General features: G+C 42.6%; 1 protein-coding gene across 2 annotated transcripts in view; it reads right to left on the reverse strand.

Annotated features, from left to right (window-relative positions):
- Positions 1–215: 215 nt before the first annotated feature.
- The window catches only part of LOC148335920 (vacuolar protein sorting-associated protein 4A), a 173045-nt gene continuing 158926 nt past the window's right edge, over positions 216–14334 (reverse strand). The window contains exons 11-12 of one of the 2 annotated variants that reach the window (XM_088298435.1): positions 12743–12805; positions 216–2037 (exon numbers count right to left, since the gene is read on the reverse strand). In XM_088298435.1, the coding sequence (XP_088154561.1) occupies positions 2035–2037; positions 12743–12805 (66 nt within the window). In that variant the 3' untranslated portion in view covers positions 216–2034. Of the gene's footprint in view, positions 2038–5520; positions 12806–14334 lie in introns of those variants that run through there. The other variant, XM_088298433.1, reaches the window with a different exon arrangement.

Here is a 14334-nt window from a genome sequence, read left to right on the forward strand (position 1 = left end):
CAAAAATTAAGATTAAAATAAGGTTCTGCTGTAAGGATGAATTGACGAAATAAATATTTAATGATTCATACTTCAGTTGATGATGTTGTTTGAAGGTAGACCAGTCAACGGAATGAAATGCTGAAATAGAAATGACACAGGAAAAAATATGGTAATTTCATTGGAAGGGCTATAATTTACATTAAAGCAGAGACTAAATTAGAGTCTATACAGATAACATTGATGTGTACTTGTTCACTTTGAGGTAGAATTGGTTGAGGTAAAATGAGCCATAAAGTTAGAAAAATAAGAAATAAAATAAAATAAAAATTTTTAGGCTAAACAAATTATTACAGAGTCTGAGTTCCAAATTCTGAAGAAATTATTGTGCCATGGAGTAAAATGATGTAAGAGGAAGACCTAAATATGACATCACCCTTAAAGTGGAGTGATGAAGCAAAAAAAAAAAGTTTTATTAATGAGTGTTCTTATCAAGTATGGCACTGACCCTTTATCCAGATGCAACGGGTCATATTAAGACCTCAGTTTTAGTGTAGGAACATGGAGATAAGATGAAACCAATAGCATATTTCTGTTCCAAACTAGACAACATAGTGTGTGCATTACCGCACTGCATGAGAACAGTTAATGTAGTGTCATGACCCGTGTCGGTCATGACAGGGTGTTGTTGTTGTTTTCGCGTCTCCCATGCTTTTTTGTTGTTGTTTTTGTCAGCTGAGTAGGGGCGTTTCCCCTCAGCACTCCGTCCCCACCAGCCACGAACCTGTTCCCCGTTAGCCTCACACTCCTGATGCCCATCTGCTCCCCTAATTACTGGACTATATGAACACCTCACTCCAACAACTCATTGTCGGTGCATTGCTCCGTTTGGACTGTCACGACCGCTCCCTGATCTCGTTCACGCTCATGTTCTCGCTCTCGTTCACGCTCATGTTCTCGCTCTCGCTCTTGTCCCTAGTTTTTGTCACTGTCTTTGTTCCTCGGTTTTTTGCTCTGTTTAGTCACGTTTAGTTCATCTTTGTTATTTTGCACCCTGCCACGTTTGTTTGTCCTAGTACCTTGTTTGCCTTTTGGTTTTGCTTTGTTAAATAAAGTCCCTTTAAGTCACCCTTATCCCTGCTTCCTCGCATTTTGGGTCTACCCCCTCCTCGCCGACCGGCGAACCTGACAGAATGCACCGACCAAAGAAGGACCCCGCGAGAAGCTCACGGCGGCGTCATGGACGCCGCCGCTCGGACAACCGCCCTCATCAGCCTGCCGACCAACCCCGTGCCCTTCCCGTAGGTTTCGCCTCTCGTACCTCGTCTGTTTCTTCCCCTTCGTCTCACGGTTATGCTATCGACTCCCTACCCGTCATACCTCCACACCTGATTAAAGACTCGGATTACGAGGACGACTTTGAGCACCATGCCCTTGCACCCCCTCACTTCCTGGTAGTTCCCGACTCCGTAGATGATTTTGAGCACTATGTCCCGCACGTTCTGGTCGACTCGGATCACGAGGACGACTTCGAGTACATTCATAATCTATTAGACGCCCAGCGCAACCTGGACTCAGTTAAGACCGATCACCTGCCTCCCCCCGAACAGTTCTTGACACCCTTTTCCTTTGAGTTTTTTGAGACCACCTCCCACTCCACCTTGCGCGCTTCACGCTGCAAATCACGAAAGTCACGGCCACTTTGCTCCCCTCGTTCACCGTCAGTTTCCGCACCTTGTCACGTCCCCCTTGCGTCTCATGGCTCACGTTCACCGGCACCAGTAGTTTCGGTCCCTCGTGTCTCTCGTTCCCCTGACACCCTATGGCGGCAGGCTGATAGGGATCAGGTTCCCCGTCCCGTCAGGTCCATGACCCGGCGGCGCACGTCCTGCGCCCGTCGCAAGTTCCTGTCTCGGCGGCGCTCGACGATCAGCCGCCGCTCCTAGTTCCTGTCTCGGCGGCGTCCGACGATCCACCGCCGCTCCCAGTTCCTGCCTCGGCGGCGCTCAACGACCAGCCGCCGCTCCAAGTTCCTGTCTCGACATGTAGTATCTATTACTGTAAATAAAGGTAAAGATAAAAATGACCTTTTATAGTCCCACAATAGGAAAATTTCAGGAAACAAGTGCAACCATAGTTTTGTTCCATCCTCAGGTCTGAGAGTACCACGTGCGGTTTCTGCATTGCTTTTGCAGACGAACATGACATTTTTATCACTAGCGGGACATTTATCGTGCATGGCTACATTGTTATCGTAACCACATCTGACTATAGAGAGATGTACAACATTATTTCCCAGCTACGTTGTTATGTCAGGCGGATGGTACAAAACTAGATTGTTAGGAGTTAATAGAATTAGCAACCAATAGTAAAAGTGATCGAAAAGATTCACATTTAGAAAACGGAGAGGTACTATTTGTAGATGGCTCATTTGAAAAATAAATAAATAAATAAATAAAATATGATGAACTGGGAACAGATAGGTTATGCTGTTCTTACAGAAGACACTGTAACCCCTCAAATTACTCAGCTCCGGCAGCAGAATTAGTCGCATTAACAGAGGCGTGTAAACTAAAAAGAGGAAATTGTGTTACTATTACCACAGATAGCCATCTGAAAATGGGTTGCACATACATTGCATACAGTGTGTCCATCAAGTACACATTGCGGCCAAAACAGCTAAGGAAGATGTTGTGGACAAACACATGTTGGCGAAACAAAATAAAATAAATTTAGATTTAAAAAATAATAAATAATTTAATAAATTTAGTAGATTTAGTGTCACATTAAAAGACATGCGACGACAAAGTCCCAAAGTTAAACTAAGACTTTGGATGAAAATGGCACAACATTACAACATGAGTGCATGTGTATGTCCAAACAATACAGCTATACAAATGGGCTGCTATATTAAGGTATGGTGAAAGCCATTCCTCAAATAGGAGGGATGAGATAATGATATAATCTGTATGTTTACTTCATATTTAGAAAGATCCATTGGTATTATACAATTTATGGCTTTAATCTAAGAGTTGCAAATGAGATTTTGGCCATGATGGTTACGAATTCGGGCGCCTGATGCAGGATTAGTTAACAGAACAACCCAGCGCGTTAGACAAAGAGCGAATTACACTGAAATAGGAAGATTTAAAAAAAAGTATTTTGAGCCGATAGAGGAATATAGAGTGAGAATGTCATCGTGTTAAAGATTCACGGAGGCCTGCAGGAAGGAGAGGAAAATTGGTCAGTTCAACAGCAGTTGATGAATACTCTTCATGCAGGTTCAAAAGAGGCAATTCATAGCAAGGTTGACAAAACATTACATTAGCCTGCTTACAGACACCCTGACGTATATGTGTATCACGCCTTCCATGCTGGAAGGGTAATAAAAGATACAAGAAACAGAAGCTAACAGACATTTTATCAAGATGAAGAAAAGAAAAAAAAAACATTGTTTGGTCATCATAGATGTGAATTCGAAATGGTTAGAACTCTTTCTAACCAACATATCCAGATGCATTGTGTGGCGAAAGTACTTTGCAAGGATACCATTCCTAGATATGGTATTCCTGAGATAATATACAGTGATAACGGTACACATTTTGTTAACCAGATTGTGAAAAAGAGTGATGTTTTAAATTGAGTTAAAGAATCATTGTGCTTACCACCCTCAAAGCGCTGGATTGGTGAAAAGAAAAAAAAAAGAATAAGGTTGTGCATTGAGGAAATGGAGAGGCAGGGGACACAGTGTATGGAATTAGAAAAACTGTTTGTGAACACGACAAGCACTGTGACTTTCCATTAAATGTTATGGGCGCCGCCACTAGGTCACTTTTAAACCTCGTTTGAAGATACATTTTTTGGCCTTTGACTCATCATGAGACTGTTGTTGTTCTGCTATTCTGTTTATGTGATTTAATTTGAGTTATATACAGGGAGTTGCATTGTATTGTATTGTATTCAGGGCTGGCACATTGTGATAGATTTTTTGGAAGGCCTTATAGAATACCTCAAATTTAAGAACTGATAGGAAATATATGATGAAGCTACTTTAGCTGACTATGTGAGAAAAATGTTAGAATACAAAGCGAGAAGAAGAAACATTTGTAATTACCCAAGAGGGAAGGCCAATTTAAATATTATTGACTCTCACAGCTGTAGTGGAAAGTCATCTTAGGTTCATTTGGCACATTGTAAAATGTCATTTCGGTTGAAAACTCCTACATGGGACATGAGCAAAAGTCTGATAATAGGGTGGTCTTATTTCATAAGACACCAGACTAAGTAGAGGGGATATTTTAGCCAAAATGACCCAGAAGTGGTTAAAAGTAGCTGCTTTATGTTTGATGTCAACACTATCTGTTATTTTGATGTTTCTATTATGTTATTTGTGGGAACCAATCAGAGTTAAATAAACAAACTACAATGAGACTGTAGTACAATATCAAAATTGAGAGTCCCAATTACTAATTAATAGGAATTTGCAAACACCAAGCAGATAACTGAAAAGGTTAGGAGACGTATTGGTTGTGCCTTAAAATAAATTAAATTTGATTTGGAACTCTCTAATTAGTACTCAAACGGGTATCTATTGGTCCACAGAACAAAGTTACGAGGGAAGGTATGTACTTTCATAAAAAGACACCGCTTAGAAAGTTAGATTTTCAAAATAAGCAAACAAAATTGTGTTATTAACATCATGAATAATGCTAATCTTGATAATACATGTATGGATTGGGTCCGTGTGTTTCCTGTGACTAGAGTTGATGAAGATAAAACGTTTCTATATTAATAGCTCTTGAAAATTTCAATTGTATAAATGTTGCTGACAGAGCGGTTAGGAACTTAATACCACAGTGTCTAGTTTTGATAGTGGTTGAAATAAACTTTAATCCACTCCTAAAAGGGGAAGTCTGGTGGTGAGTATGGTAGATTATTTGATAAATTACCCACAAATGTAACAGGTTTTTGAGCCTTAGTGCATACATCTATGTGTTTTTCATAACTAGGCCATGCTTATAAACTATTGGTAGCTTCAGGAGAGTGCCATTTCACAAAATGTACTTGATTGATCGTAAATTGTATGTTTTATGTTTGTGTATACACTTTGTGAACTATCCACTGTCATGGCAGGGCATTGGTGACGTTAAAAAAGAGAAAGCAGAGTTGCACGGCCTAAATTATTCAACATACATTGAAGCCAATGGTGTTCCCCTTGGTGTATTAAGCATAAATTAGTAGATCAATTGACAGCAGGATTTGAGTCCTCAAACGAAGAACGCAGTCAGGTCAGCTGAATCCATTACAACGTGCAAAAAATTGGGTAATTGGACGCAGAAAGGGTTTGAACGAACAATGTTGTTGCACATTTATTCCCAACAACACAGCGGCGGGTGGTAGTCTCACCAGGGCCATAGAAATCAGAAATCCCTTTATTGTCATTGTACTCAAGTGTGCAACGAGATTAGAAGGTCTTAAGACAAGAGTCTGGTAAAATGAAAGGACAAACTGGTCTTGACGCCACCATGTCAAGTTCCTGGATGAATGTCTTTGGACAATAGAGATCCCTGGTGTCCTCGATTTGGTGTCAACCGCTGTTTTTGCAGCATTCTTGACCTTTTGAGGATGCTGTTGTATTCCGTGTCTGCGTTCTCTATTGAACATATAGATAACCACAACAGTATTGCCCATGGAGAACCAGATGGCTCAAATGTATCCTTTGCTTGGCCCTGATCATGAAGGTACTGGTGATGTTGAAGATGACATGGTTTATGACCTGCTTGAATTGTTCCCAGAGCCTGGGAACTGTGATTAATTAAGATTGCCTCTGAGTGTAAATGTATTTGTTTTCATAAAAATGGTCCTACAGACAAAAATCTAACTGAAGTTTCTGTCGTATGGATTTGTGAAAAAAAAAAGATTTGAGCAAATATGTGATAAACAGGAGGGAAATGTTAGGCTGAATATATATATAAGTTATCCCATATTTTACTCAATTAGTATTGCATAGGAATTATTCCACAGTGTGACCTGCGTTTGGACCATGGTGATGAGAAGACCATTTGGAGATGAATGCGGGAGGATTGGATCAAGGCTGCAATAAAGGAGGTGTGCCCAAAACAGCTCTGAAACAATGGACTTTCATGCTGGGACAACGAAAGTCACGATGGTGGCTCCTCTCAGTCTACAACTACCTTGTTTTGTGTTAACATTAATGAATACCATGATTACATTATTCCCACCCTTTGTCTTTCGTGCAAATACATTATATAGCGAGGGATTCCCCAATAAAATAGAGGGCTCGGTGGAGTGTGCCTCAGAACGAAGTTGGACCTGTAACTGAGCACACCTCCGTTCGTTATTCATTGTCTGTGTTCAGAGAATGCTCAGGTGATTAAACCTGACAGTTATTAACCCACATTTAAATTCCTTTGTTGTAGAGAACTCAATGTAACTATGAGTTAAACAAAACATCTTCTGTTCAGTTCAAAATCAACACAAACAAATTCCTGGTGATAAAATCATCCCTTGTTATGCCCATCAAGAGTAAATTACTAAAGATGTCCAGCCATTTTCTTTTATTCATATGGACGCTGTTGGAATTTATCTTTTAAATCAATGTTAGAATTTAATTTTAACCCAATGTAAACTCAAATTAGTAATCTGACTCCAATTCGCGACCTTACCCAACTCTCACTCATCCAACAATATGCGCGCTCGTTCTGCAATAGAAAGGTATCAGGAAGCCGGCATTTTCACGCACAAGTGGGTTTATTCCCAATACACAGATTTCTACATGGCACCTGGGTCTCGAGTCCCTCTCAATACAACTCTACACCTCTCTTGCCACCAGCGAATGTACTCTCCGAGTTGCCCAGTAATGATTCATACTATACAATATGCAAATGGCACAGGCATGATTCTATTGGCTATGTGTATCCTGCAGTTAACTTTAGCTTGCTCTCATTGGTCTTTCTTCTCCCGCCGAATCCCGTGGCGACTCCTCCTGGTTGTGCTTTGTTCATCTCGGCTTTCCCCTCCTTCTGGTGATCCTGCAACATTCCATCCTTGCACAACCCCCGCAACCCCCATTCTGTTGCTTATGCTCCCACACACACAGTTTCACCCACACACACACTCTCAGCATTTTACAGTATCACATTTTCATACACTGGATGCAGCAACATCTAATGAACTATGTTAAGCTCAAACTCTTATATTCCTTTAATAGTCAAATGTATGAAATCCTTTAAGTGTAACCGAAGTTTAGACCATGCTAATGACAAGACCCTCAGGAGAGGACTGCAGGAAGATTGGATCAAGGCTGCAACAAAAGAGGTGTGAATGAGACACCTCTGAAACAATGGACTTTCATGCCGGGACAACAAAAGTCATGCTGGTGGCTCCTAGCAGTCTACCCTTTGCTCTGTTTAGATCATGACTGCCATGATTACATTATCCTTTAACGCAAATACGGTACTGCAATGAATATGCCTCAAGTGGAAAATGTCAAATTCACCAAAACTAACCACAGCCAGACTACCAAACAAGGTCTGCTCCAGTCTAATTCCAAAGCAAGAGAATTGTCAGGGATTTCCTGCATCTTTCTTTGTCAAAGGCTTGCTAAAACTGAGGAACAATTGCACTAAATGGAGACATACTTCTTCACCTGGGAAACTCTTACAATATGTTGTATTCGAACTGCCCTGGATCTAGACATAGTGGCATATCTCCAGTTTGTAAGTTAGAGAACTCCTAATAAAGCTCCCAAACCAGTGTAGTGGCAACTCCAACCAAGTTGGCATTGCTGGACCAAGACCCACCCCAAGGACTTGACATGGGCACTTTAAAAGCTTTCTGTGCAGTTTTTAATCTATCAAAATGACATTGAAATGAAATATATTTGGATGAATGTATCGTTCGGTAATGTTTACTGTACTTATCCTGCTAATTTTGCATTGATTAATTCGCTTGGCCATAATATAATTTTCCTGGTCATGTTATGACCTAACATATTGTCAAATCCTAGTCGCCTGAACTTCAGATAGGGCTAAACATGAGATGTTTCCATCCAATGCATGAATGCATGCAAGTTAGAAATTGTGGAATACACGAATGTTTTAAAAGGACAATTCAAGAGGTTAAAATCTAAGTTAATTAATTTAATTAATAAATAATAAATTAATTAATTTAATCTCGCCTGAAATTCAAGTTGAGGATACTTAGACATGTGCCTGTCTTGAGTAGATAAGGGCTCCTTTTTTTTCTTTTCTTTTTTCTCGAACAGTTTTTATTGCACTCCCACGAGCGCTAAGTCCCACCCGAAACCTCCGGATGTGGGCTTTCAACTAGCTTCAGTCTGTTTTATTGTCCCTTAAGCAACCATGATTGCAGTGATGAGCCAGATTTCCGGAGGACATCCTGAAGCAGTGGGCTCTGTTCCTTGCCCGAAGACCAGGTCAACCAGCCAGTGTCCTGATGAAACTCTGAGACCGCAAGGAGTACGGACCATGAGAACCGTGGTAAGCTTTTGCTTCTTGCTTCCAGCTGCCTCCTCTTTATTTTTTCACTTGCTTTAACTGCCAACAAATCAAAGTTCCTTTGCCCTGCTCATCACATGAGACCGCTGACCAAACGCAATTGTCAACTTTGCAGCTCACAAGGGCTTCAGTTTGGTGCATACAAAATGTTAGTGAACCCTGGCCAACTGCATATCATCAAGCCTGCCACAGTCTCGTTATTATTACCACCTTTTCAGGCTTATATGCCAGACGTCCCATTTCTCCCTTACCTCCCATTCATTATTTTTTTTCCCTCCTTAATTCAAGCTTGCCATAGTATTTATCATATGAGTCAATAGCTGTACCATTGTCCATATACAGAAGTCAATTGTGAATTGTGTTATTTTGGTAAAAGAACTCCCAATTTATTTTATTGTAGCCCCACTTGACAACTGATTTAACGTGGTTTCTCTTCACTTACACTCTACAATGTTGGCCCGAGAGGCAAGGTCAATATATACATCCTTACGGGTAACACCTATCAGAATCAGAATCAGAAATCCCTTTATTGTCATTGTACTCAAGTGTGCAACGAGATTAGAGAGCTCCCCTCTCCAGTGCAATACAACAATAATTCAGATAGATATATAAATTAGATAAATAAGAGAATAGTTAGTGCAATGGAAAATAATACTGGATAGGATATATAAAAACACATCACGTTGCTGTTCTGCAAGGTAAGGGTGGTCGTGTGTGTGTGTGAGAGTTTAGAATGGATCATCATATTTTGAAGGTTTTTTACCTGAAATTCCAAACTAATGGGCAAAGTATTCACTGTAGGTTTTCCTCCCCATTGACTTCATCTTGATGCCCCTAAAATAAAGTAAATGGCAGATTTGCCTAACACAGCTGATATTCACAAGTTTATGAAGCAATACTTGTTCTTGATGAAACAAACCATGTCAAAAAGTGTCCAAATGACTGAAATGCTCCTTTTTTATTAACGCGCTTTAAATGTTAACATAAGCCGAATAATGAATAATGATTAACCTTCAGTGAGTTGCTCTTCCACATGAATATAATGATGGACTCAGAGCATACATAGTCCACCCTTCCAGATGAGATTGTATCCTGGTCAGAGAGAAATATACTTGGTCCAATGAGGAACCAGCTTTCAGTCAATTTACAGTAGCTAACAACAGGATAAATATAAATGAAGTTGAAACAGTTTGTAGCTAGTCCAATGCAGTGCATTTGAGCCTTTACCAAGAGGGAGGAACTTAGACTCAACAACTAAACAACTCTTTGTTCTGTCGTATAATTAAGTGAAATCAAATAGTGGATGCTGTAGGATGAGTATGCAATGTATTCATTAATTTTTGATTGATATTTAAAAGTATCACCCATTAACAGCAAAATGCCAAATATGCATAGATGCAACCAATTCAGCAATGATCTACAAATGAAAACATAAAATAACTCCAAATAACATATGTCTATTACGAAGCAGGCATTGAATAAAAAAAGTCACCGGGGCCCCCCTCTGGAGTCAGGCCTGTAGGTGGGGCCAGTCGGCGAGCGCCTGGTAGGCCGGGCCTGCACCCAGGGAGCAAGGTGGGTCCCCCTTCCCATGGGCTCACCACCTGCGGGAGGGGCCAAAGGGGTTCGGTGCATTGCGAGCCAGGTAGCGGCAAGAGGCAGGGACCTTGACCCTTCGATCTCCGGCTACAGAAACTAGCTCTTTGGACATGGAATGTCACCTCTCTGGCAGGGAAGGAGCCCGAGCTGGTGTGTGAGGCAGAGAGGTTACGACTTGACATATTCGGACTCACCTCCACACACAGCCTGGGCTCTGGTACCTTTCCTCTTGAGAGGGGTTGAACACTCTTCCACTCTGGAGTTGCCCAAGGTGAGAGACGCCGAGCAGGTGTGGGCATACTGATCGCCTCCCGGCTTGGCGCCTGTGCATTGGGGTTCACCCCGGTGGACGAGAGGGTAGCTTCTATCCGCCTTAAGGTGGGGGGACGGGTACTGACTGTTGCTTGTGCTTATGCACCAAACAGCAGTTCAGAGTACCCATCCTTTTTGGAATCTCTGGAGGGTGCGCTGGAGAGCACTCTCCCTGGACACTCCCTCGTTCTGCTGGGGGACTTCAATTCTCACGTGGGTTAAGACAGTGAGACCTGGAAGGGCGTGATTTGGGAGGAACGGCACCCCCCAATCTGAACCCAAGTGGTGTTCTGTTACTGGACTTCTGTGCTCGTCATGGATTGTCCATAACGAACACCATATTCAAACATATGGGTGTCAATATGTGCACTTGCCACCAGAACGCCGTAGGCCGCAGTTTGATGATCGACTTTGTCGGATTTGCGGCCCCATGTTTTGGACACTCGGGTGAAGAGAGGGGCGGAGCTGTCAACTGATACCACCTGGTGGCTCTCTGGATGTTGTGGGGCTCTCATGGTTGACACGCCTCTACAACATTGCGTGGACATCGGGGACAATGCCTCTGGAATGGCAGACTGTGGTGATCGTCCCCCTCTTTAAAAGGGGGACCGAAGGGTGTGTTCCATTTACAGAGGAATTACACTCCTCAGCCTCCCCTGGTAAGGTCTATTCAGGGGTACTGGAGAGGAGGATCCGTCTGGAGGTCGAATTTCAGATCCAGGAGTAGCAGTGTGGTTTTTGTCCTGGCCGTGGAACAGTGGACCAGCGCTACACTCTCTACAGGGTCCTCGAGGGTGCATGGGAGTTTGCCCAACCAGTCTACATGTGTTTTGTGGACTTTGAGAAGGCGATCAACCGTGTCCTTCAGGGAGTCCTGTGGAGCGTGCTTCGGGAGTACATGTATCAAGCCCATTAATACGGTCCCTGTACCACCGATGTCAGAGTTTGGTCTGCATTGCTGGCAGTAAGTCGGATTTGTTTCCATTGAGGGTTGGACTCCACCAAGGCTGCCCTTTGTCACCGTTTCTGTTCATAACTTTTATGGACAGAATTTCAAGGCGCAGTCGAGGCAACGAGGGGGTCAGGTTTGGTGGCCTAAGTATTGCATCTCTGCTTTTTGCAGACAATGTGGTACTTATTCAAGCCGTGATCGCCAACTCTCACTGGAGTGGTTCACAGCCAAGTGTGATGCTGTTGCGATGAAGATCAGCACCTCCAAATCTGAGACCATGGTCCTCTGTCGGAATAGGGTGGAGTGCCCTCTCCGGGTTGGGGACGAGATCCTTCCCCAAGTGGAGGAGTTCAAGTATCTTGGGGTCTTGTTCACGGGTGAGGGGAGGATAGAGCGAGAGATGGACAGGTGGATCAGTGCAGCGTCTGCTGTGATGCAGACACTGTATCGGTCTGTCGTGGTGAAGAGGGAGCTGAGCCAAAAAACTAAGCTCTCTATTTACCAGTCAATACGTTCCTACCCTCACCTATGGTCACGAGCTATGGGTCCTGATCGAAAGAACAGGATCTCGGATACAAGCGTTCGAAATGAGTTTCTTCTGCGGGGTGTCTGGGCTCTCCCTTCGAGATAGGGTGAGAAACTCGACCCTCCGGGAAGGACTCAGATTCGAGCCGCTCCTCCTCCACGTTGAGAGGAGCCAGATGAGGTGGCTCGGGCTTCTGATTAGGATGCCTCCTGGATGCCTCCCTGGTGAGGTGTTCCGGGCATGTCCCACCGGCAGGAGGCCTGGAGGATGACCCATGACATGCTGGAGAGACTATGTCTCCAGGCAGGCTGGGGAACACCTGGGTATCCCCCCGTAAGAGCTGGAAGACGTGGCTGGGGAGAGGGAAGTCTGGGTTTCCCTGCTGAAGCTGCTGCCTACGCGACCGCAGAAGCGATAGAAAATGGATGGATGAATGGCATTAAATAAAACTGTCATTCTCCTTCAATCCAAAGTGAACCAAAATGCAACAAACTGTAGAATCATTTAGTAACACTTGTCACGTGTTGTATTGTAACTGAAGATTTTTAATGGCACATCATCTAAAATATGGAGTCACACAAACTTTTCTTTTGCAGCATCTGGGCTGTCCTCTCAAGAATTCAAAACAAGTAGAGTGGATGATTCTTAGGTAAAAACCAATGCAGTGTTTTTTTCTCTTTAAACGCAAGAGAGGCAATGAACCAATTGGTGATATAATGGGATAGTACAATGATGACCATGGCAGAGGTGTGTTTGCAACAGTTTGACTCATTTAAAGTCAAGTAAATCTTTCACTCAGCCCTCCATCCCAAAGTCCTCTGTGAACTTCTTGACCTTAAGGAGATCTTCGTTGTTGACTGTTGGACGAGTGGTGGAAAGGGACCGCAGCATGTCCGACTGCAAGTGAAAAGAAGAAAACCATTACTGTCTGTCACGTTTTTCCTATTCACACACTGATCATTAGCCATTGTGATGTGTCCTCAGATTATACGGCCACCGATCAGACGATTTCTGCGTTACATGACCAGCATGTCAACCAATGCCTTTCATTGACGATCACATGCAACCAATTGTCCCGCTAAGCTGTACGCATAAGCAATGTGCACGTCTCTCACCGTCTCAGCGCACACAATGATGCTGTTGTGTACCACACATACACATTACCTTTCTACACTCATTCCTTCCTTTACGTCCCAGTTTAATCTACAAACAGGACATGCACTATTCCCACTTCCTTTACAGTTTCAGCAGCGTGCCGCGTGTGCACACTCAGTTGTTCTACTATAGTGTACTTTGAAGCATTTACTGACACACTCATCCTTGACAAGATGCTGCAGGCACAGGTACGCTCTATTCGCAAGTCCAAACATGGGTGTAGTTTACAAGCGTTTCAGACGTCAGGCAACTAGAATATTTTGTGTTTTATGAAAATTATGTTTTCCAATATTCATGAGTGGACCATATGGAATCCATACTTCCCCAGATTGCATTGAGACATTGAGAATAATTAGTTTTGCTTAAAATTACCTGTGTGCTGAAACAAAAATAACAAACCAGGGCTGATTTCATTCGTGTCAGAAATATCTAATAGAATATCTGATATTTAATATTAATTATTTGTGTCAGGTTTTCCTTGGTGGTGTAGGAGGACCCGAACACAGGGAAGCGAGGCAGAAGTAACTTAACTGGGAATTTAATGTAAAGAAAACAAAAAGGCAAACAAGACACTGGGAAAATAAAAAAAATACTAAAGTTCAAAACAACATGGAACATAAGAAACTAACCAAACACAAAGTCAGAGGCTTGTGACTTAACTTGACAAGGAGCACAACTGATGTAGACATGGATAATGAACCGACAAGAACTGAAAGCAAACAGGGAACTAACTTCAAACAAATTAACAAGACAATGAGGAACACCTGGACAAGACACAAAGGGTTGTGGGTGCTGATTTGTTCACACTAGGGAATGGGACGACAAGCACAAGTGGACATAATCAGTTTTTGACAAGACACACACAAGGAAAAACATGAACCTAAATACTAAACCAAAAACAACAAACACAGATCATGGCAATTTGTTCTATTTTGACATATAGGTGGCTTGAATTATTTTCTAAGATACCTGCATCATCTAACATGATCTCAGGTTTTATACAGCTGTGATACTTTTTTTGGCCGCCGTGTGCATGTCTGATTTTGCTCACCGTTGTCGACCTGCAAGCTTGTGTCAAATAAATCAGTTGGTCGCAAAGGTTCCACCTCTGTTTTATTCATCCACCGATGTCCAAGGCATACTAAGGGAGTACTTTGCAGCCTGCAGCCAACGAGAGACAAGCCCTTGTGCTCTGTAACGTCCGCGACCTTTTCTGCACGTTTACAGATGAAGTGTAAAGGACTCATATAAATGTTCATTTGTTTTTTACT

This window comes from Idiotropiscis lumnitzeri, chromosome 6, assembly GCF_059441095.1.
Source record: "Idiotropiscis lumnitzeri isolate Australia: NSW breed Sydney's pygmy pipehorse chromosome 6, RoL_Ilum_1.0, whole genome shotgun sequence".
Lineage (NCBI taxonomy): Eukaryota > Metazoa > Chordata > Actinopteri > Syngnathiformes > Syngnathidae > Idiotropiscis > Idiotropiscis lumnitzeri.